Below are 25337 nucleotides of genomic sequence, written 5' to 3'. Positions count from 1 at the left end.
TAACTCAAAACTACTGCTCAATTGAAAAATCAGCAAACGATTTTAGGCTGAAATCTGAGAGGTCAAAAATTTGGCGGGCACTGTTTCAATGTTAAGAATACAAAATATCTGTATCACCCCTCATATGGTAGACTTTCATGTTATAAATATTCTCTGTTTTTCATTATATTAGTTGCATTTTTCTATTCAGTAAATGTAAAAACAGGGGCAACAGTTTGGGCATCTCCTACTGTAACAGAAAATATTGTAAGAAATGCCAGCCTTCAGAGATATCTTTGTATGAAGCCTTAAAGGGCCTTCTTGATTTGAAAGAAGTTACCATGCTCCTTATGTGCAGCGTCAATGTCGTCTGGAGATGCCACTGCAACCACAACCCCTTTAGCCTTAACTGCATCAATAGCATCTGCAAATTCTTTGAAGTCCTTCAAGCTGTATGGATCAGGGAAACAAAAAGGACTATAAGTGCTGAAGAAAGTTTGATCACAACCCCAAACAGAATAATTTTAGGGCACAGATGGCTTGAACGGAAAAATGTCACTTAATAGCAACCTATTTTTGGCATAATTTGCAACTTGAATATCAGGTCATGGCATCAGCTGCAATAAATATGTTTACCTGGTTGCCAATATCTCTTCACGTCTTCGTTGCCTTTCTTCATCGCTGACTCCCAACAAATACCGCAACAAACTGTGGGGAGAAGAGGGCAAAAGTTAATTCATGAATGTGCTAAAGAAACAGCAGCAGCGCATTCAAAACATTCTTAACTGTTTCTGGCATGGCAATGATCTTAATGTCAGCCTATACCACAACAAATCCAAGTCTTACAAGAATTAGTTATTATTATATGACAATTAATGTTAAGTGGCCCTTGTATAGCATGTTAACATTTAATTACATGCATGCACGTATATTTCCGAAAAACCTCGCAATTCTTAATAAATGATTCTGCACTGTAACCACCGGAAAAACTTGAACAAATACTGGAGAGGTCAATGCCTTAGGAATCTCAAGGAAGGTTGGCAGCAATTTCAAATCTTTATGTCCTCCCCTTTTCTCTTCTCCATCGAAGGGAAAGAGGGAGAACACACAGGTGCATAAATGATTTTGATTGTGGTTTTTTCCCTCAAGTTATAGCAACAACATAACAGCATCAACAGATTAGAATTTCCCCCAAAGTCGAACACTCATGTACAATTCTGCCGCAAAATAGTGAAAATGAAAATTTCCACCACAATGTAGAAAGTACCATCCACTTACCTACTATAACCTTTTGCATCAGGAAGCTGGTATGCATCCACATCCCCTATGGTACCAATAATAGCTTTTGTAAGAGCATCATCATCCATTTCCAATTGGCGTAGGAATTCTCCAGTTCCATCATATACATCGAGTGTCTTCAGTAAGTTGGGGTCACGATATGATAAGAAGGAAAACACCCCTGCATAAATAAATAAAAAAGGGTAAGATTCTATAGCATCATCTAAATGTCCTTACCAACATAAAAAAAAGAAAAAATTGAGTTGTACCTGAGTGGGTATCAAAATCACAAAAACCTCCATAAGCACCACCACTAACTCTTACACGATCCCACAACCATGTATTACTAATGTATTTTGAAATCACATATGCACTCCCTTTGAGCTGGTAACCTGTTTCATAAACGTTTGCGGCTTTTCCAACATAATTAACCTGTAGGAAGATGTTTAGAAATAATTATCTCAAATGAAAACAAAAAGGAAAAAAAGAGGAAGAGAAAATGATATATCCCACCTGAGTAGGTATTACAATGGCTTCATTGTCTGAAGATAGCCGAGCATTCCAAGTAGTTGCTTCAATAGGAGAGCGGTTAGGAAGCAAATCAAGAAATTTGCTAACAAACTTCTCAGAGTTGGTGAGATTCTTTCCATCTGCAGTCAAATTCACCAGGCAGCTATTCCTAGACAATAAGGATTTACGTATCTCCTCAAGAGATGAAGAAACTCCATCCCAGTCTTGATCAACTTTCTGTTCAAGTTCTTTGAGGAATTCCAGGTAACTATATATAGATAAAAACTGTATCAATTCCCTTAATCAAATATAAGCCATCAAATTAGATTAGCTAAAAGTTAAAGCATGAAACTTGGAAGTCTCACCAATTATTCCTACAAATAAGAATATATTACAATGTTAACTTGAAAGAATATAATTATCATGCCCACAACCTTCTAGTTCATGTGGTCAAGTGGGGGGGTTATGACCACTAGATCACAAGTTCAAGAGGAGATGGGCAAAAACAAACAACAACAAAAATAATATAATTATCATGTCAAATAAAAATGCAAAAATAAAATGCATTATAATGGCAAGATCGATGACAGAAAACAAAGTTTCAGTTTATTATATGTTACTGCAATTTTTAAATACCAAAAAAAAAAAAAAAAAAAAAAAAAAAAAGAAAAAAAAAGAAAAAAAAAAAAAGAGGTTTTCTGTGTTGCTGAACTTGAAACTTGCACATAAAGGAGAAGACACATGAAAATGTTGGATCATGTATATTAGTCTACAAGAAAAAATGGAAAGATCTAGTCCAACCTGACACCACCCATTTGTTCAGAAATCCACCCTGCAAGATTTAACTTTGCATCCATTCTTGCAGCTGCAATGCCATGACCACTGCCTCTTAATCGGTTCTGAGGAAAGAGAAATTAAGTCAAATTTGAAGTCTGAAATTAAGCAATCAGATGCTAGCTAGTCCTGTAGCCTATGTTTCCAAATACCTCCATTCTTGCTTTGCTTTGGGAAACAAATTGCTTAAACCGTTGCTGGTCTGTAAATTGAACTTCTTGAAGAACAGAATTAACCTACAACAACATAACATGGTCGCATGAAGAGTAATACAATCTTTTAGCTAAAAGCAGTCATTTTTTGAACAGTAATATACCCAGTCAATTGATAATATGAAGCAAGTAAAGAAAGAATGACAATATAGTCAGTATTGATACACCAATTACATGCTCAGAACAATCACAATAAGAAGTACAGAAAGATAAAAATAAGTTCTATTAGAACACCATCATGCTTGTAATATTTGACAGAGGAAAGGAAACTGACAAATGAAGGAAACACTTCCTCAAAAAATGATAGCCACGAAGCACCAATTACATGTTTAAAAAACTGGTGGCCCATGCATAATGTAACTTTCATTATAGGATTTTTAGCCAAGAAGAATAAAATCAGGCTTGCTACACCAAACCTTCGAACATGTTGCAAGATTTTAAGGAAAAAAGACAAAGCAAAGCACATTTAGAGTCCCAATCTAGTATTTTCCTTTATATTAGTTTGCTTATTAGTATAAGCGAAATTGAGGGTTTCCATGTTCCAACACTGACAAGGCCAATAGCCCAAAAAAAGAAAAAAGAAAAAAAAGAGACCATTTAGAACTTTGAAATTACATCTAAACATAAGTAAGTGCAATCAATAAGAAAATATGCTTCTTTCTACATACTTTAAATATAAATGTCATAGAAGTTATTTCATCACGATTAAGTATGAATATATGTTAGGACAATCATATCGGCTCCTAAAATATGGTAACAAGTGTAATAGAGGGACAAAATAAGTTAAGCATAACTGAACAGACCTGCAAAGATTCACCCATAGAGAAATATAGCAACAAGAAGTTAGAAGGCAGCAAGATCTACTACATCATTGATATCTAAGGAGACTCAAGCAGTTGAAGCCAAATTCACATGCTTGAACTATTCTGTTCAATGGAATATTGAACCGGAGAAACACATTTCTCAATGATAGATAGAATAGCAAGGGTTAGAGGTTGAACTCTCATATGGAATATTTCCCCTCCCAAAAATAAAAAATAAAAAGGAAGCAGGTTAAATGGGTCTTCACTCCTTAGGGTGGATTGACTGAACCATGCTGCCATGGCAAATAAGTCAAACAAAAATTAACAAATTCTATGCCTACCACATACACTACTAACTATAACCAGTGGAAAAAAAATGGAGAAAATTTCATCTTCCAATTTAGAAAAGAATAAATTACCAGGTTGAATAGGTCTTCAGCACGTCCTGCCATGGCTTTGCCTCGAACAATTACACGGCTACAGGGATCCTCTTTGCCCCTTACAGACGAGGTCAATGGGTAAACAGATATTCCTCCAGTTTTCCTTCCAATCAACTGATTAAGTTGCACGAAAGTCAAGTCTTTTGTACCCATCTCCAGCAATGATTGACTGTCAAGGACACCAAAGAATTCAGCAGTTAAACATTATAAAAGAAATGCATTAAATCAGCTGATAGTTTTTCATCATATCATAAATACAACAGCTCTGTCACTTATAATATTGCTTCTTTCATTTTAAAATAATGGTATATACTTTGCCCTTATGCTCTCAGTTTAGGGAAATCTGTATCATGTTTTGAGGAAATAGGGTTGCACTCGCAGATACATGAACATAAAATTCAACCTTAAAAGACTGTTGGCTTAGCTATCTTTTCACAGTAACTAGGAATAGAAATGGATGTTATACCTCTATAGTGAAGAAGTCTTCAGTGATGAGAGTTTCTCACTCATAGAAAAATTAGGTTATGGCTTTGCTAATCGTTTCATATTTTTACACAGTAATTATTTAACCAAAGAAAATATGCATCTTTAGACAATAGAATTTACTTCTGATTAATAAGCTTAAAAAAAAAAAAAAAAAAAAAAGTTTCATATATTGATATTGGCAGCACCATTTAATATCACTTGGAAATAGAAAAACCTAAAACTAGTTTTAGATTCATGTTGAAAACATATCTGTAAAAGCTACTTTAATTTGTGGAACATATTTCCTATGCTCACAGTGAAAAGTGCATATAGATAGAATTCAAATAAGATATGCAAATGGGGTGAGATACTATTGTAGACTGCATCAATTCATCTTACCAAAAAAGTGGTACCAAAGGAAGAAGTTCTTGCTTCACAGAACTCAAATTGAAAACAACTTCTGAGTAAAGGACATCATTTGTGAAAAGATCATGCTTCAAAACCTTTACTCCATTAATATCCCCAATCTCTGTGGGAATATGTATGGGTTCTTTAGGGATGTCTTGCAGAGAAAGGCTTGGAACACTCTTCAAAGCTTCTGGCGGATCAGGAGTTTCTTGCTTCTGTCGCAGCTCTTCTGTAGCCCGCGCTAACTCAGCAAGATCTTCTTCTGTCATGCTTTCCTTAACTTTTCTCAAAATTTCCTTTTCACTTGCCTCATCACGAGAAGCTTTCTCAGGATCAGGCTGACAAAGAAATTTACTTATTGGTAACTGATGTAACTGACGTAGAGTTGGTTGTGCTAAAATAAATACATTCTCACCTGCATTTCTACTGTAACTCTGTGAGGATTGTTTAAAATGTACTTTTCAATCAAAGGAGAAAAAACAGCTTTGGAGCCTTCCTCTGCTATTCTGGCTTTTAAGGCCTTCAAAGGTTCCTCATACTTCAATGGCTCAAAGGGATCCAAATCATATATCCATTTACCCTGTATGATAAAAACCAAAGTAGCATGTGAAAAAAAATAAAAATGAGAAGAGGATGAAGACACTAAGAGGAAAAACCAAGCTACAAAAAAATAAATAAACAAATAAAATAAAAAGAAGAACATGGACACAAATAAAAAGGAAAAAACGAAACGGACTATTTGCTTACAATGGATCGGAGCATCAGGGATAGACCACGAGGAAAGGATCCAGTGTTGTTTTCCTTGAGAGAAAACTCAATTGTATTCATTGATGCCTCCACAGCATCTGTTTCAAAACCTTCCTCTGCCAACTTCTTAAATGTAGCCATGACTAATTCTTCTACCTTTTTAATGTCATCTTCAGAAACACCTTTCAACCCAATACTAAATTGAGGTTGAAGGAGCTCATCCTCTATGCCACCACCAACAATAGCATCTCCCAGGCCACTTTCCAGCAAGATTTTCCTTAGTGGAGAAGCAGGAGTTCCCAACAAGAGATGATCCAGAAACCCAAGGGTAAGCTCTGTTTCCAAGTCTAATGGCTTCTCAGAGAGCAACCAGTTAAGGCATACCATGTTTTTCTTCTTCAAATCACCCCCTTCACCAGCAGGGTATTTCTCAACAATCCTGACTGGCTCTGAAAATAGCTTTTGTGGTTCAATCCTTGATTCACGTGGAGCTGAATTTGCACTAAACGTATCTAAATATTCTGAGGGAGAGGATAGACAGAGAGACAGAGAGTAAGATGCTACAACTTTAAAAGAAGTAAAGTATTCCAGAATTCTAAGCCAATACATCATTCATTTCAAACAAGAAAATGAAAGCAAAGATATGAAGGCTGTAATCAGTCACAGATTCCAGTTAACTGTTACATTCCTTTTGTTAATTATGTAACCCATAATTGAGGTTCGAAACAAACTGGTTGAAAACTAAAAAGGGAAACAAATAAAAAATCATGCGGTTTTCCATATTGTTTCAGGAATATATACATATATATATATTTGTTTCATGTGCATGAATACAAAAATTATTTGGATATAAAGTATAATATGTTTAAAAATAAAAATAACATTGTAATATTTATTTTTTAACAGGTACAACAAATAATACCCAATACAGAACCTAGTAGCATATCTGGCCTAGTAGCCTTCAATGATTACAGTGGTCTGAAGGGGCAGACCAGTGCCTTCAAAGGCATACTGTTGTAACTGTAGCTTAGAGTCACTTTTCTTTGACACAAAATTACACATGTTTGTCATTGTAAATTCCAAAGTAGTCGTGCATTAGAAGATGTAATTCAGAGGTAATATAAGAAAGGCATAAACATATATATTTCTACAAGCGAAAATCAGTTATTACCACTCAAAATGCGTAGGCGCTCATTTGGATCATCATCTCCATAAAACCATATTCTCGCATTGCTCGGGTGGTAATATTTACTGTGAAACTCCTGCACATATTCTCAGAAAGAAAAGAACCTTTAATGACAAAAATTATTAAGCAAAATTTATATGCAAACATATTAATAATATACAGTGAATTTTCATTAATGTCCTTGAGTTCTGATCCTGAATTGATGATAATTGTGCAGCAAAAAGGTTACATAATTCGTTAACCTAAACTCAATAAAAACCAAGACCAATTTTCCGAAAAAACAATATCAAGACGTATTTACAGCATGCCCCATCCACTTCAGAGGCTACTTGCAAACTACAATAATTTCACATAAAACTAATAAAAGCTTTTAAATAAAACAAGCTACAGCAAGGGGTGGGAAAAGTTCTCTAATAAAGAACAAATATCTAGTCTACAAAGCCTTATATAGTCAAATCCTAAATATTAGCATTTGACATCCCAAATTACATGAACAGATTAATTTCTATTGCTGACCTGTCTACATGCAAAACTCCACTAGATTCCACAAAAAACTTTGTATAGTGAATTAATTCAAGTAGTATTGACCACATATACTATATTTCTCCAGCTCAATTTTGATTAAATGAGTATACAGGAAGAGAAAAAGCACACCATTAAATAATACCATAAAAGCATTCATATTAATAAGTAAGGACACTGGACGCCTACATTTTTGCCTTCTAAATTATATAAATGTCATTCCAGAAAACAAAAAGGAAAATTCCAAATTAGTGAATACACAAACCTTGAATTCCTCAAATGTAAGTTTGGGAATAACTTCTGGATCTCCTCCACTATCAACACCATATGTATTGTCTGGAAAAAGAGCCTGAGCCAAATGCATGTGCAACAGTTATAAAATAGAACAAGACAACTTTTATGTTAAAGCATTTTAAAAATTGGAAAAGAAAAACAAATTTTTCTATCCAGAAGGCATAAAGGTAGCTCACAAAATGATTAAGTAAATAGAAATTTCAGAATATGTATTGAAATGTGTGTCTCGTTCAATTTTTATCAATTCAGGTGTGCATTTGCTTCTATAACACATTTAGACCAAAAGTTTGAATTTACAGTGACCAAGCATGAGTCTCTTCCGAACTAGTTGTATGGTCTGCCATCAAACTACCCTACTGGAGTGTGATATATTTCACATAAGGAAATTTCACATAAAAGAGAGTAATCTTGAAGTAACACATATATATCTACCAAGAAAAAAGACAGACTAATGGAATAGTCATTATTATAGTTATATTTGACAGAGAGAGGGAAGCAGCTTGGAATGGTAATTTGAAACAAATTCAAGCAACGATGGTTCATTTGACACTCAAATTTAGTACATGGAATAAAATAAATATGGTATGCTAATTGATAAGACTTGTTCTGAATGATCATTCAGATGATTGGAGTGTTCTGCTGAGTTTCAGAATTGTACAGACCATTGAAATAAACAATTGGACAAGAAAAGAACTTGCCTGTTGAGAAGTCCGCCCTAATATATTATCAGGCTGGGAGTACACTCCTTTCATCTCATTGAAAACAACCCCTAAAATAGGAAGAAAATGACTTGTAACCGATTACCTAACAAGTTAACAAATATAGTCTAACCGTAAACCATATTCCAAAGGAGAACAGAAGAGAATTCAATGGTTTGGTTTACGAACAGAAAATCCTACCTTTATAAGATATTTCTTCAGAAGGATTGTTGAGTTCATAATGCCAACCCTCCTGTTGGAATGTTTGGAAGTCCTCCACGCATTTAGGGAAGAAAACAGCATCTAGGTATACATCAACAAGATTATAGAAATCCTGTTTAAATAACAAACCTGTTTCAAAATCTATGTTGGATGCAAGAATTAACACATTTTTATTTTTAAATCCAATTCACTTTTCCAGGCACCATTCTACCTTCGTGTTTGTGGAAGCAACTGGATAGCAAGTCCTATCTGGATATGTGAAAGCATTCAAAAAAGTATGTAGGCTCCCTTTCAATAATTCAACAAATGGTTCTTTCAGAGGATACTTTCTTGACCCACACAATACACTGTGTTCCAATATGTGAGGAATCCCTGTGGAATCTTTCCTGCATCAGCAGAAATATCAAAGAAGAACAAAAAATATTGGTCAACCTTTAAAAACACGAGGAAAAGTTCAAGAGTCATTTGAAGCAATCAAACATTGATTTTTATTTTCAAGAATTAAGAATGTAGCCTGGGAAGATAAAAATTTACCAAAAACCAACTCAACCAGCTCAAAATCAACTTGATCACGAAGTATGCCATCCATTGCAATCCATATAGGCCATGAACAATTATGCAGTAGTGATAAATTTATTGAATTAACATATATTTATATATATATATATATATAAGAGGAGGTTACGGTGAGATGACGCTTTCAAAAAAAGCGTCAGCAAGCGCAGCTTTGGTGCGGGTTCGCATGCGGACGGACCGCACCGTAGCCTCCTCTTATGTGTATATATATATATATATATGTATTTCCTCAATTCCGCCCACACAAGGAAAATTTCATGCTATTTACTTATTAAAAGGAGTTGCCTCATCTTGAGGTTTGATGTTGTCTCGTGAACAACTTCAGAACTCACCTTTCCTGGCTTGCCCTAATGCGTAAGCTGTACTTTAATCATCTAAATCTCCTTTTACACAGACACCAAACTATATTGTGATTGTCATAGAATAGCATAGCACCATACCAGACTGATTAACAACTAATCTCATTCTTCTTGCTTTCATTGAACATGTTAAAGAAATCCATCATATGAAGAGGTAATTCTATTCAAAAGCTTTCATTGAGATGCTTATAGAAGTATAATATTCTCAAAAACCAATAAAAAAAGGTACAAATTACTGTAATCAGCATCTCTGCTTACACAATAATTGGTGCATTATTTACCATTTTATACCTTTTATTCAGAAAGCGTAATTCATAGTAACACAGTCATTATAAACTACATCTAGAATCCTAACTCTTTTCCCTCCTAACGCACCATGGAAAATTAAACATTATAAATATTTAATTAACGTCAAAATAAACTATTTTCTTACAATCAGATTCCAAACCTTCTCATTACTTTAAATTCTATATTATTAAAAATAAAAATAAAAAGACCTACAGAGAGAAAGAAAACATTCTTATTTTCCATAGTCAGTTTCTATGAGATGCATTAAAAAAAAAAAAAAAAAAAAAAAAAAAAAAAAAAAAAAAAACCATTTTCCTACACAATCATCATTGCAGAATAGAAATGAAAAGACAAACACTGGAAGTGGTACTTACGGAGGTGTCCGGAAAACAATGCCAAAAACCTTATTTTCATCATCGTTGGATAAGGACATGACTTCTGCCCCTGTCTTTTTATGTCTAAAAAGCGCAGCTTTCGATTTACACTCTCCGATAAACTCCTCAGAAACTTTCTCAAAACCAAACTTCTCCGCAACCTCATCGTGAACCCCAGCAAATTCTACACTCAGAAAAACCAAAAACACACTAGTAATTTCAATTTCAATCATTTTTTTTATGCACCTTCAACTTCCCAGCGCAAAATTTCCAAATAAAAAAAGAAAAAAAAATCCAGAATCAATCACAAAATGCTTCTCAACGATTCAATTTCTCAGTGTTTTTCAGTCTTACGGAAATGAAAGCTAGGGCTATAAAGTTAACGAAGCTTTGCACCTGGTGAAGACTGAGAAGGGGGAGAGACGACGGCGCGCGGGGAGAGAGTGGAGAAATGCTTTTGGAAGCGGAGCGACAAGGAGTAGGAGGAGGAGGAGGAAGAAGACGATGCAGGAAACAATCTCCAGTGGCGGCGAATCAAAGAATGCGAGGATATGTTGGGATTGAGACGGTGGCGGAGGTTTCGTGGAGATGAAGACGACGACGACGACGACGATGAGAAAGAAGAGCGAGCGAGTCCGTGAGCAGAGCGAAAGGTGAAGAATCGGTTGGAAGCGAGAGAAGAGCAGGAGAGAGAACGAAGCAGAGTGGCTCTCTCCATTTTTTTTGCGGCTTTCCTCAGCTCCCAAGCTTACAATACAATGCTGCCAAAAATCTTTTAGCTTCGCAAGAAGACAGAGAGAAGATGGTGTGGGATTGAGAAGCGTGTGCGGGTTCTATCGAGTGGCTTCTTTTATGGACAGCAGTGTTACATATCGAGTGGTTGATTTAATGGTTTTTTTTTTTCTTTTTTTTTTTTTTTTAACGATTGGGGAGGGAAAAAAATCTTGAGACTAACGTATTCATTTTAGATACCGCTAACAAAAAAATATACATGGGAAATTTTCTCTATTTAGTTAGCTAAAAAAAAAAAAAAACCATTATAATAATAATATGTAGTAGAAGGCAAGGTTTGTCCATTTTTGTTTTATTGTTTTTGGAAATATTAAATTAAAATTTTATTTTAGTGACTTGTAGAATATTTATATTTTTTTGCTAAGAGATCTGTAAAATATGTAAATATGATTTGGGAAGAATTTGAAACAATATTATTTATGATAGGTAAGGTTACTTACAATCTTACCCTGTCATATATAAGATCCACTTTTCCTTTTTTGAAAAAAAAAATCCTAGGATTATTTTTTAGACCAAAATTAGTTTATAAAATGAGCTAAATGTACGAAATAAAATTTTAAAATATGGGCTCGAGAACCATCACACATGTCGACCCGCTGCGGCATTGTCCCAGGAGAACTTGGACTCGGCCTATTAAGAATACCCTTTTGAGAAAAGAAATTGGAAGGAACTTATATTTTCATTTCCACATTCTCCTCCATACACTCATCAAGGGTCTTTCTCTTCTTTCTCTTCTTTCTTTCTTTCTTTTCTTTGTGTTTTTCTTTTTTTTTTTTTGGTTTTTTCAAGTTACCAAAAAAATGTCTTTAATTTTTTCAAAAAATAAAAATAAAAAGAACAAGAACGCACAATTGATAGGATCAAGTTGCTGGCAACATAGCTGGGAATTTGTCTTCCTTTTTTTTTGTCTTTTTTTTTTTTAAATTAAGAATAAAAGTAACTTTTGGTTTAAAGAAAATGAACAAGGAAAAAAACTACCAATGGCTGTCGAAGGGTTTCTGGGGGAAAAAAAAAAAAAATTAAAACTTATATTTGGAATTCAAAATATTGATTGGAGGAAAAATAAAAATGTTAGGGTGTTTGGAGAGTTTCACTTCTTAGTTGAAAAATAACTTCGTAAATAAACTCAATACTTATCAGGATCTTGTGGAGAATTGCAGGACCTTGTTTAGAATGAATTCTCAATTTTCTATTATGTTATATAGTAGCTGGTAATATAGCAGATCCGAGTCATCTTTTTAGTTCGGGATTACAAGTGTATGATGTTCCTCCCAAGGAAGTGGACCAACTTGTTTTGTATGACTCTATAGGAAAAGCTTCTTCCACAATGTTAATAAAGTTCTCCAAGAGCCAATAGGCTCTCTTTTCAGATAAAAAACTAAATAAATAAATAAACTCAATATTTGTAAAATTAGTAAATATGTTTATTCTCGTATGAATAGTATTACATGCATCATACGTGGATTATTTGCTAAGTTTATATTAAATTACACTTATCTTTTAAAGAATTTATTTATTTATTTTTATATTATAATAATATATTAATCAATTAAATAATAACACATATATTTATTGATAGGCTAAATGGTATCTATAATATTACTCTTATCTATAATTTAAAATATTGAAATTTTCCATAAAATTTTGGCAAATTTTCTATTTTTTAAATACTTTAAAAGGAAATTAACCTATGAGTAATTCTTTTAGCGATGCAAAAAAAACTATATACAGTCTCATACATATTTAAATTACCCAAATATCTTCTTTTTTTTTCAAAGTTGGTTTTCTTCCTTTCACAAGCAGATCAGAGCCTCTGCTTTGTTTCCATGGCCGAATCCAAAAGATTCAAGACCTTCAATCCTAATGAAACTCCATCATTATCATATATCAATCTCCTTTAAAGAAATCATAGTAAAAAGCTATGACGTTCTAAGCCAACTCTTCATTTTAATCAATTTCATTATCAGATTCAATCAATTTCCTTATTCTGAAATTAGATGTTGATGATAGGAATGATAGATGATGGCAAAGAAAAGGAAGAGAGAGTTGCACAGGTGAGGAAGAGAGTTGGTTAAAATTGATGAAATCGTAAATTATGTTTGGGTATGAAAGTCCAATCAAGAATAAGGGAGATGCGAGATTGTGGAAGAAGAAGATTTCTTAGACAAAGGTCAAGATTTCCTGGTCGGAGAAGAAGAAGAAGAATCACCGAGTGAAAGATGACACGGTATTAGACACCAAAACCAACTCAACAACCGCACAAACGTCGACCAGCTTAAAACAATGTCGATTTCATGATCAAGCTCCAAAGTTTCACATCTATTATTGCATTTCCCAGTAGTCGATCCTCCTCAAGAACTATGACCGCCTTAACATACAAACAGTACAAAGCTTAGGGATCGGCCTGAATATAATCTTGTAAGGGGTTATTGTCATCTAGGTTCTCTGCCGAATTGTTTTTTTTCCAACTTGAGTTTCAATTCTTTTACCTATCATCTAAAAAATTTAACAAAGGCATTATTGTATTTAAAAATTTATGAGTCCAACTTAAGTTTCGGTTCTGTTGCCTATCATTTGAAAAATTTAACATGGGTATTATGGTATGTATTTAAATATTTATGGGACTGAATAAAGTGTTTTATGCAATGCAGCTAGCATTTATTTTTAATATTTTCGATATTTTTTCATAATTTTTATGAAAATTTTCACCATAATATCCACATAAAATCTTTCATAATTTCATTTAAAAATCTATAATTTTCATAAAAAATTTTAAAATTTCCATATATTTCCATAGAAATTTTGAAATATTTATGATTTTTTTATTAAAAAAATTTGTAATATTATTGATATTTAGTAAATTTTTTTAACAAATCAATATTATTGATAAATTTTTTATCTTTTAATTGTCTGTTAATAATTAGGCAAATATAAATAAAAAAAATTCATATTTAACAAATAATGTCCAAAATTACACTATACAAATTTACCTAATATATTTTTAGAGAAAATTAGCATCACAAGTTAAAGTTTACCAATCATAAATTACAACTTATCAAAAAAAATCTTAATATTTTCAAAAAGTAAAAATAATAAAAATTCATAATTAATAGGAGCAAATAGACATGACAATGTGTAGAGTTGAATATCCTTTTGATAAAAGATATTGGAACTATATTTGCATTTCCATAATCTCCTCCATACACTCATCAAGGATCTCTCTCTTCTTCCTTCCTTTTTTCTTTTTCTTTTTATTTTTTTCAAGTTACCAAAAAAATGTCTTTAATTTTTTCAAAAAATAAAAATAATAAGAACTCACAATTGATAGGAGCAAGCAAGTTGCTGGCAACATAGGTGGGAATTTGTTTTTTTTTTTTCTTTCAAATTAAGAATAAAATATAACTTTTGGTTTAAAGAAAATGAAAAGGGAAAAAAACTAGCAACAGCTGTTGAAGGGTTTCTAGAATTTAAAAAAAAAAAATAATAATAATAATAAAACTTATATTCGGAATTCAAAATATTGATTGGAGGAAAAATAAAAATGTTGGGGTGTTTAGAGAGTTTCACTTCTTAGTTGGAAAATAACTTGGTAAATAAACTCAATACTTATCATGATCTTATGGAGAATTGCATGGCCTTGTTTAGAAAATTCTCAATTTTGTATTACACATGGTTTTAGAGAATGGAATATAGTAGTTGATGGCTGATGGTTTAGCCAATCTAATTCATGATTGATAGCCTGGGGGGTGGATCAGATGGTAGGAAGTCGACGCACCCCTCACACCTGTTTATAGAAGTTGCAGGTTCGATTCCTGGTAAGCCTCATCTGAGCTTTGATATGGGTTCCACGTGCTGAACACACTATGGGAGAGGGTGCTAAGAATAGCCGTATTAAGGATAGTTCGAAGTCTACTTCATAATTGTATCAGTTTTAATTTCTTTTATTAATATTCTATTAGCACTATATCAATCATTTCCATGTACAATACTAATTTTTCATAATTACGAGATTGTACTTTTCTTTCCATATAAACTGTCATGCCTATTGTATATATATATATATATATATTGAATACATATATGAAAACATTAAGATTCAATTTCTTTCCTTGCATACTCTGTTCCTTTTACATGGTATAAGAGCATTAAAAACTCCAATGAGTAAAACCCAACTAAGCCATTCTCTTCCCATTGTTTCCATGGCAGATTCTTTTTCCACAAATTCAGAAACACCTTCTGACCATAACTCCACTGGTAACACCAATTACACTGTCATCACAATTAACGTTGCAACTCAAACTCCATTAAAACTCACACCCACAAACTACTCATCATGGAAAGCCCAATTCCATACTCTTCTTGTTGGTTACAATCTCTATGGCTTTGTGGATGGAAGTTATCCTTGTCCATCGGTTACTTCAAGTACCAATCCTGAATTCTCATATTGGATTCACCAAGATAGTCTTATTATCAATGCTCTTCTTGCATCTGTAACTGAGAACATTAGCACTTATATTTCTTCTTCAAAAACATCTCGAGCTGCTTAGGTCAAACTAGCAACCATGTATGCCAAGCCTTCTCATAGCCACATACTCAGACTACAAGAAAATCTAATGACTCTCTCTCCAGGAACCCTTTCAATCACTGATTTCATGCAACGGGCATGCTGCCTTTTAGATGATCTTGCCCTCATTGATTCACTACTAAGTGATGTTCAACTCACCTTGTATGTCTTACATGGTCTCAATCAAGAATACAAAAATATCAAAGTTGTTGTTAAGGCTCGGAATTCCCCTATCACATTTGAAAATCTCCATGACAAACTCCTTGATCATGAAACCTTTCTTAAAAGAGAAACATCACGATCCAATTCTCTTATCACAACCAATGTTGCTCATAAATCTAGATTTAACTCCAAGGGCAGCATCAATGGAAACTTGTCCCGATCTGGTCAGTACAACAATCCCACACATCAATCTCAATACCATAACCACTCAAGATCAAATCAAGGGTAATATTTCTTAGGGAATGGTTGTGGACAATCTTCTCGTCTCTATCGTGGATTCTGCCAATTGTGCGGCATTCAAGGACATGCAACTAAACGTTGTTCTCAATATAGATTCACACCATGGACATCTCCTCAATCATCAGGATCCTCAAACACACCACTTCTGCTGACACCCTACAATCTTGGATATCGACCACAGGCCAATTTTGCTGCTTCTAGTACCTCATCAACTCCAAGCTGGTTAGTTGACTCTGGTGCATCACATCATGTCACAAATGACCTCCAAAATTAATCTTTACATTCTGATTATGATGGTATTGATAACGTGGTGATCAAAGATGGTAAAGGTCTACAAATTACACACTCTAACTCTTTTTATTTACCTTCCCAATCTAAATTATTTTTATTGTCTAATGTCCTTTGTGTGCCTACAATGAAACAAAATCTGATTTTTGTTTCAAAGTTTTGTTTTTCTAACCAAGTTTCTGTTGAATTTTCACCAAAGTGTTTTGTGGTGAAGGATCTTCACACGGGGGCAATTCTAGTGCAAGGATCGAATAATCAAGGTGTTTATGAGTGACCATCTCAAAAATCTCTCTCCATCACCTCACTCATGGCTTCTACCAGTGTCATAACTTCTATAATGGATTGACATTCTCGGCATGGTCATCCGTCCAATAAAATTTTACATCAAGTTTTGTCTTCCTTTCAATTACCAGTGTCTAATTCCAAACAATTTATGTAACATCCCACATCGGTTGGAAAGGGGAACGAAGCATGCCATATAAGTGGGTGTGGATACCTTTCCCTTGCGAGGCCTTTTGTGGACCCACCATAGTAATGGGGTTGCAAATACAGTGGTATCAGAGCCGGATCCGGATCGATGTGCCAGCGAGGACGCTGGGCCCTAAGGAGGGAGGATTGTAACATCCCACATCAGTTGGAAAGGGGAATGAAGCATGCCATATAAGTGGGTGTGGATACCTTTTCCTTGCGAGGCCTTTTGTGGACCCACCGTTGTTTTGGGATCGCAAAGCAAAACCGTGCGGGCCCGGCCCAAAGCGGACAATATCGCATGTTGGTGGTCTGGGCTGTTACAGTGGTATCAGAGCCGGACCCGGATCGATGTGCCAGCGAGGACGCTGGGCCCTAAGGAGGGAGGATTGTAACATCCCATATCGGTTGGAAAGGGGAACGAAGCATGCCATATAAATGGGTGTGGATACATTTCCCTTGCGAGGCCTTTTGTGGACCCACCGTTGTAATGGGGTCACAAAGCAAAACCATGCGGGCCCTGGCCAAAGCGGACAATATTGCATGCGGGTGGTCTGGGTGTGGATACCTTTCCCTTGCGAGGCCTTTTGTGGACCCACCGTTGTAATGGGGTCGCAAAGCAAAACCGTGCGGGCCCGGCCCAAAGCGGACAATATCGCATGCGGGTGGTCTGGGCTGTTACAATTTATTCCATCTTTTAATGCTTGCAAATGTAATAAATTACACAAACTGCCTTTTCATACTTCCTCTTTACAAAGTACTGCTCCTCTTCAATTACTTTATACTGATGTTTAGGGACCATCTCCTATCACCTCTCATGATGGCTTTCAATACTATCTTATTTTAGTGGACTATTTTACAAAGTAAACAACGCTCTTTCCTCTTAAATTTAAATCTGATGTTTCAATGGTTTTAACGAAGTTTGAACTTGTGGCTGAAAAAATTTTTTAACTCCAATAATTTCCATTGATTCTAACTGCGATGGTGAATACATTGGTTTAAAATCATTTGTTGAAGCTCATGGCATTTCACATTTCTTTACACCACCATACACACCCGAGCATAATGGCACTGCTAAACAATGTCATCGTCATGTCGTTGAGACTGGTCTCACGTTGCTTACTCGTGCCTGTCTCCCTTAAATTTTTTGGTCATTCTCGTTAAAACTGATGTATACTTACTTAATTGATTACCTTCATCAGCCATTTCTTTTGACACTCCATTCCACAAATTATTTGGCACTCGTCCTAACTACCATAAATTAAAATTTTTTTGTTGTTTATGCTATCCTTGGTTAAAACCATATAATCATAATAAATTAGAACCTAAATCCAAACCATGTGTGCTTCTTGATTATTCATCCAATCAAAGTGCCTATCTGTGTTTTGATATTTCAAGTAACAAAATATTTGTTTTCCATCATGTCAATTTCATTGAAAATATTTTTTCTTTCTCTAAAAATTCATCTAATTCCAATTCCCACATGTCACTTAATTGGTTTCCTAATACTTCCAAATTTCTTTCTCCCATCACATCATCATTTATGGCACCCCACTCAAATACTAACATAAATAATCTTTTATTTTCTACACCAATACCTATCGAATCTCAATCCCATCATATCTCCAATACTCTCAATCAATCTGGCACCTTTTCAATAAAGTCTCACATACTCCCTCCTTCTCAACTCCACCAAATACTCATACCATACCAATATGTCATAACTCCCCAAAATCTCCTACACCTAATTTGTCCCCTACACTAGTCAATTCATCTTCCTTTTTTTCTCCTATGCCCACCTCATCCTCTTAAGAGACGTCTACTTCAAACCGCTCAAATTTGGACTTGCCAGATTTGTCTACCATAAGTCAACCTGCTACCATTGTAACCGTTACTACATTAGCTCCTCTTTCATCTCACCTAATGATCACTCGGTCCAAAAATAATATATCTAAACTCAAGCGCCTATTTCTTTCCACCAAACACTCCCTACCAATGTCCATTAAACCAACCTCCATCACCCAAGCCTTAAAACAACAAGAATGGCGAGCTGCAATATTTGTCGAGTTTGATGCTTTAATGACCAATGGCACCTGGCAACTTGTTCCACCTTTTCCAAATCAAAATTTTGTGGGTTGTGTGAAGCGCAATCCTGATGGGTCTATTGCTTGTTACAAGGCATACCTTATTGCAAAAGGCTTCCATCAACGTCCTAGCATTGACTATAAAAAGACATTTAGTCTCGTCCTTAAACCTGCTACCATTCGGCTTGTATTATGCCTTACACTCTCTCAAAACTGGCCCATTCATCAATTAGATGTTAATAATGCTTTCTTACATGGTACTCTCTCCAAAGAGGTATTTATCGTTCAAGCTCTTGGGTTCATTAATCCATCTCATCCAAATCATCTCTGCAAGTTGCGCAAAGCTTTATACGGCTTGAAACAAGCACCAAGGGAGTGGTTCAATGATTTGAAGCGTTTTCTCCTTGCCATTGGTTTTATCAACTCTCAAGCAGATACATCCTTATTTATTTACTCCCATGGTGACATGCTAATGTATTTCCTTGTTTATGTTAATGACCTGATTGTTACAGGTAACTCCTCATCCTTGGTTTCCAAATTTATCCACCATCTTTCCACCCGGTTTTCTATTAAGGATCTTGGGAATTTTAGTTACTTTCTTAGCATAAAAGTGATTCCTTCTCAAAATGGCTTGCTCTTGTGTCAAAATAACTATGTGCATAACCTACTCACACGCACAAATATGATTGGTGCCAAAGATTGTCAAACGCCTATGGCCATAAACAGCTCTCTTCCTTTGTCAGATGGCACCAATCTTTCTTCTAGTACTGAGTATCGTCAACTCATTAAAGCTCCTTAGTATCTCTCCATCACTCATCATGATATTGCTTATGCTGTCAACAAACTATCTCAATTTATGCACAAACCTACAACTGTGCATCATTATCTAAAAGATACCATACATCATGGGATTTATTTAAAAAAACACTCTCCCCTTGTTCTTCATGCCTTCTCATATGCTGATTGGGCTGGAAACCGTGATGACTGAACCTCTACCAATGCCTATATTATTTTCTTAGGCTGTAATCCCATATTCTGGAGCTCCAAAAAGCAAAAGATTGTTGCTCGCTTATCTACCGAAGCTGAGTACCAGGTCGTCACCTCCACTGCCGCTGAAGTTGCATGGTTACAATCCTTATTGGTTGAGCTTCGAGTCCCATTAACTAGCAATCCTATCATTTATTGTGACAATATTGGCACTACCTATGTTTGTGCTAATCCAATTTTCCACTCAAATATGAAACATATTGCAATTGACTTCCATTTTGTCAGGCAAAAAGTTGCCAATGGTTTATAGCGTTGTCCATGTTTCCTCTCACGATCAACTTACGGATGTTCTTACCAAACCTTTATCTCACCAATGGTTGTGTTTTCTTCAGTCCAAGATTGGTGTCTCCAATAGGAGCACCATCTTGCGGAGGTATATTAAGGATGGTTCAAAGTGTACTGCATAATTGTATCAGTGTTAATTTCTTTATTAATATTCTATTAGCTGTATACCAATCATTTCCATGTACAGTACTAATTTTCCATAATTACTGGATTGGACTTTTCTTTCCATGTTAATTGCCATGCCTATTGTGTATATATATATATATATATATTGAATATATAAATGAAAAGATTAAGATTCAATTTCTTTCCTTGTGTACTCTGCTCCTTTTACAAGGCATACGGTGATGGGCTGGACAGTCTGTAGACTCCTGCATGGTTATAAAGCCACAGTTACCAATGGTCCACAGTTCCCTACTGTCTGGGCCAAGGACAATCGCCAGGAGGCCCCTTTTTTAATTTTAAAAAAAAAAATTCTAATTTATGGTTGTAGTTCGGGATTATATGTGTATGATGTTCCTCCAAGGAAATGGATTAACTTGTTTTGTATGACTGTATGGGAAGAGCTTCTTCCACAATTTTAATAACGTTCTCCAAGAGTCCATAGGCTTTGTTTTCAGAGAAAAACTAAATGAATAAATAAACTCAATATTTGTAAAATTATTTAATACTTTTATTCTTATATGAATAGTATTACATGCATCATTTAGTCTAGGGGTGGGCTCGGTTCGGTTCGGTTCGGTTTTGTGATCTTTTTTAAACCGAACCGACCGGTTCGGTTTGGGTTGGGTACAAAACCGAACCGAACCGACCGTTACATTCAACCCAAACCGAATGAATATTTTTCGGTTTGGGTTGGGTTCACGGGTTGGGCTTTCTGATGGGCTTCGGCCCAAATTTTTTTATTTTTGGTTTAGGCCGGTTTGGGCCTTATGATGAGCTTCACTTTCAGCCCAATTTTTTGTATTTTTGGTTTGGGCCAGTTTGGACCTCATGCATATTTCATGACTAAACCTTCACCTTTGGATTATTATGGGTCGGTTCGGTTTGGGTTGGGTAAATTTTCTACCCACCCGTAACCCGAACCGAAAACCACGGGTTCAATACATATGTAACCGAACCGACCCGTTTAACAGTTAAAAACCAACCCAAACCGACCCAAATAGTTCGGTTCGGGCGGGTTGGTCGGTTTGGGTCGGGTTTTGCCCAGCCCTAATTTAGTCTATTAAAAATATATGTATATTATTTGAAGAAATAATAATGTAGGTAAAAATGTAACAAATTAAGTTATTTTAAAATCCAATTAATTAGGATATTCACTAAAACATTTTTTTTAAGAAAAGAAAAATATGATTTAGAGGTAACAGATATGTTTTGCAAATGTTTGTTTGGAGGACAATATCATGAATATTTTATTTATAAGTATTTTTCCAATAGCTATTCCATTTAGTATATATTTAAATATATAAAACTAATGACAAAAATAAATTAAAAAAATGATAAACAATAAATAAAATTTTCATTTAAACTAAAGTTTACATAAATTTCATGAAACAAAAAGTAATTAATAAGATATTATATTTTCTAATTTTAATTATATATTAATTGTTCTATTAACTATAATTTAAATAAATATCATATAACCAAGAAATTGCTATAAGTATTGCAAGAATAAAATCTGAAAGTATAACAAAATTTTATATAAATGAAAGGGAAAACATAAAATACAAATATAGGAGAAGATAAAAGAAAAATATGAAAAAATGAATAATAATAATAATAATCGTAGTAAAAAAATATAAATGAAACAAATTACTAAAACACAAAATAATAATAATAATAATACTATCAAAAGCAACTGGTGATGAGGAATTTACCCAAAAAAAAAAAAAAAAACTGGGGATGATGAAATTACCAAAAAGGAAAGGTCCAAGTGCGCAAGAGGGGCACGACCACAGTGTGAGGGTAAATTAGTAAAATGGATAAAGAAATTGAATTGAAGAAATGAGGGGGGCGGCCCTACTTGGGTCCAACCCTGGTTGCAATCATATCAAAGCCCATAAAAATGCAAATCTGAAAAAGCAAGAGTCCCAGCCACCGACGTTGGCTCCCAAACGCCTGTAATCGTTCACTTCACCAACCATCACTGTCAAATGTCAATTTTTCATCATCAACGTTTTTTCAGTGTCAAATGTCAATTATTCATCATCAACGTTTTTTCCGTTTTCTATATGATAGATTCCATTCACATTTCAAGGGGTCACCCAAAATTACTCTTTTTGTTTTTTATAAATTTCTTTTCGTACCGAACTCTCTATATTCTCTAGAAGTGAAAGGAAAAAAAAAAAGGAAAAAAAAGAAAAAAGAAGATGGTTTCAGAATCCGAAATTGTATTCGAATTCGGTCCCTATCTTCGTGCATTCAAAGATGGACGTGTAGAAAGGTACTTCAACACCGACGTAGTTCCTCCTTCAGATCATGGCAATGGAGTTTCTTCAAAGGACGTTCAGATTTCTCAAGAAACCGGCGTTTCAGCTCGCATTTTCATCCCAAATACCACCATTTATGCCAATGCAGCAGGCCAAGAAAAGCTCCCACTTCTAGTGTACTTTCATGGCGGAGGATTCATGATTGGATCACCCTTTTGCGCAATGTATCACAACCACATCACTTCGCTTGTCAAAGAAGCTAAAATCGTCGCCGTTTCGGTGGATTATCGATTAGCCCCTGAGCATGCAGTCCCCGCAGCTTATGAAGATTCGTGGGCTGCACTTCAATGGGTTGCTTCCCATGTTGATGGTGAAGGACCCGAAGTTTGGCTCAACAAGCATGCCAATTTCCGGCGGGTATTTTTGGCCGGAGACAGTGCCGGCGGCAACATTGTGCACAACATGGTGGTGAAGACAGGGGAAGAAGAACTGGCCGTGGGGATGGAATTTGAGTTGGTCGGGGCCTGTTTGGTTCATCCGCATTTTGAGAAAAAGGAAGGTGACGACGTGGATGAGTGTTGGCGTTTTGTGTGCCCGACAACAAGTGGGCTTGATGACCCGAGGATGAACCCGAGTGTGGATCCGAGATTGGGGAGGCTTGGTTGCAGGAAGGTTTTGATTTGTGCCGCTGAGAAGGATTTGTTTAAAGAGAGGGCTTTGAATTATTATGAGGCTTTGAGGAAGAGTCGGTGGGATGGTGAAGTGGAGCTTGTAGAAACAGAAGGTGAAGAGCATGTGTTCCATTTGTTCAATCCCAATAGTGAGAAAGCCGTGGCATTTTTGAGAATTTTAGCTTTTTTCATAAATCAAAGCTAATTAATTTAGCACCGTATGGTTCATCATATTCTGCTTTTTGCCTATTTAAATATAGCTTTCAATTTCTTATTTGGGTATATGTCTTTGGCAAATAGCTTTTGGGTTTTCAAAGTATCATACAAATGTAATGCTTAATTCAATAGAGAATTTTATAATATTTTCTCTGTTTTCTAGAAATTTCAGCCAGCCCTTTCTGAAGTTAGACCTAGTATCCTTCATAAATAGTGATGGTAAGGGGCAGGTCATAAACGGCTCTTCTTTTTCCAAAATACTCTGTTTCATTCTATTTTCACTCCTTTTCCCTGTAATTTCAGACTCACCAAAATATATATATATATAAATAATTTTTTTTTCTATTTGCAATTTCATACTTTAAAAAAATAAATTTGTCAAGGAAAAATGTTTTTGTGGATGAAGTCAAAGAAAATAAAGAAGTTTTTGTGGATGAGGTTGAGGTGGGGAAGAGAAGAGAGAAAAGAGAAAGAGCCTCTGGTTGCAAGTTGTTTAGTGAGATTAGCCAAAAGAAAAAAAAAAAAAAAAAAAAAAAAAAAGGAGATAGAAGAAGGGCTAAGGCAGAGAGAGAGAGAGAGAGAGAGAGAGAGAGAGAGGCTTTTGGTGATGCTGGATTTTTTTATGGGTTTGCCTTAAAATTGTGAATTGGACCTTTAAATGGAAAATTCTTTTGTGATCTAAACTCAAACTCTCTCTCTCTCTCTATATATATATATATATATATATTTTTTTTTTTTCTTCTTTTTCCATCGGAGTATGTAAATTTTTTTAGTAAATTTTGGTGTGTATAATCAGATTGGTAAAGAAAATATTAAATAATTTGGGATATTCTTTTTATGTGAGTGAAGGTTATGATTTTTTGTTGCAAAAAATACAGAAGTGTAATAACTTATGAATGATATGATTGTTTGTTTTTTGAGGCAAACCAGAAAATTAGAGCTGTAGTATTTTTATTTTTATTTTTTGACAAAATTGTCAATTTGATAACCCAATTTGATCCAATCGTCACCCAACTCCGATTTCTACGATTGAACCATCATAACTTCTTCTTTTTTTCCTTTTTTCTTCACAAAATCTGTACTTGATTTGTGAGTTTGAAGATTGCTAGCATAGACCAAGCTGTGTTGGAGAAAGCTGTCAAAACTAAGGAAAATGGTTAAAAAACAAAATGCATACGGAGACGGAAAGAGACGTTTATGACATGGAATATAACCTTAAGATTATACATGCGTGAAGCATATAAGGAAAGGAATACTAAGCCCTACGATCTCCGGAGTATTAGAAAATTTTTCCTACATTAGATAGGGGGCACCGCGGGGATTGATTTGGAATTGTAATTCTCATTAATAAACCAGTTTGGAGGTAAGATTCCAAATTTAAATCGAAATATTAAAAGCTCGAAATGTAAAAATTTTGATAAAAGTATTGAAAATTATTGAATATCGATAAAAATTTATAAAAAATAATATAAATTTATTTTAAAAAATTAAAAATATTTGTTGAAATTTCATTATTAGTTTTTTTAAACAATCAATTATCAAATTAATTATAAAAATTACAAAATATTGAATAGATATTATATTTTTTTCAATTAATTTAATTTATAAGAAGCGGTAATGATCATAAATATACTATTATTGACAAAAATATTCAAAAAAAATATACATATATTTGATAAATTGTATTTATTTTACAATTATATTATAATTCATAAATATCATTTCAATACTCATAGAACTTTTATATAATTGAAAATTATTAGCATCTTTCTCATATTTTGAGATGTAAAATGTAAAATGTAAAAAGTAATTATTAAAATATGTGTCTCTTTAATA

The 25337-nt window shown here is 34.5% G+C and overlaps 2 protein-coding genes across 2 annotated transcripts; one reads left to right on the top strand and one right to left on the bottom strand.

The window, feature by feature from the left end:
• Window positions 1-11035, bottom strand: LOC107427076 (presequence protease 1, chloroplastic/mitochondrial). The gene is made up of 18 exons (XM_016037411.4): window positions 10592-11035; window positions 10196-10379; window positions 8810-8984; window positions 8578-8710; window positions 8377-8447; window positions 7650-7733; window positions 6848-6938; window positions 5677-6197; window positions 5345-5509; window positions 4921-5267; window positions 4036-4225; window positions 2754-2837; window positions 2569-2666; window positions 1771-2035; window positions 1527-1689; window positions 1258-1438; window positions 616-687; window positions 1-429 (listed from the first exon to the last, which is right to left on the bottom strand). Exons 1-18 carry the CDS (start codon window positions 10911-10913, stop codon window positions 288-290), a joined length of 3288 nt encoding a protein of 1095 aa, XP_015892897.3. The 5' UTR covers window positions 10914-11035; the 3' UTR covers window positions 1-287.
• An 11438-nt stretch (window positions 11036-22473) lies between these two features.
• Window positions 22474-23647, top strand: LOC107411214 (probable carboxylesterase 5). Its single transcript, XM_016018759.4, has one exon. It carries the CDS (start codon window positions 22555-22557, stop codon window positions 23488-23490), a length of 936 nt encoding a protein of 311 aa, XP_015874245.3. The 5' UTR covers window positions 22474-22554; the 3' UTR covers window positions 23491-23647.
• Window positions 23648-25337: the final 1690 nt, after the last annotated feature.

This window comes from Ziziphus jujuba, chromosome 9 (genome assembly GCF_031755915.1).
Source record: "Ziziphus jujuba cultivar Dongzao chromosome 9, ASM3175591v1".
Lineage (NCBI taxonomy): Eukaryota > Viridiplantae > Streptophyta > Magnoliopsida > Rosales > Rhamnaceae > Ziziphus > Ziziphus jujuba.
Note: the sequence above shows the minus strand (reverse complement) of the source record. Positions and strands in the feature narration are given on the sequence as shown.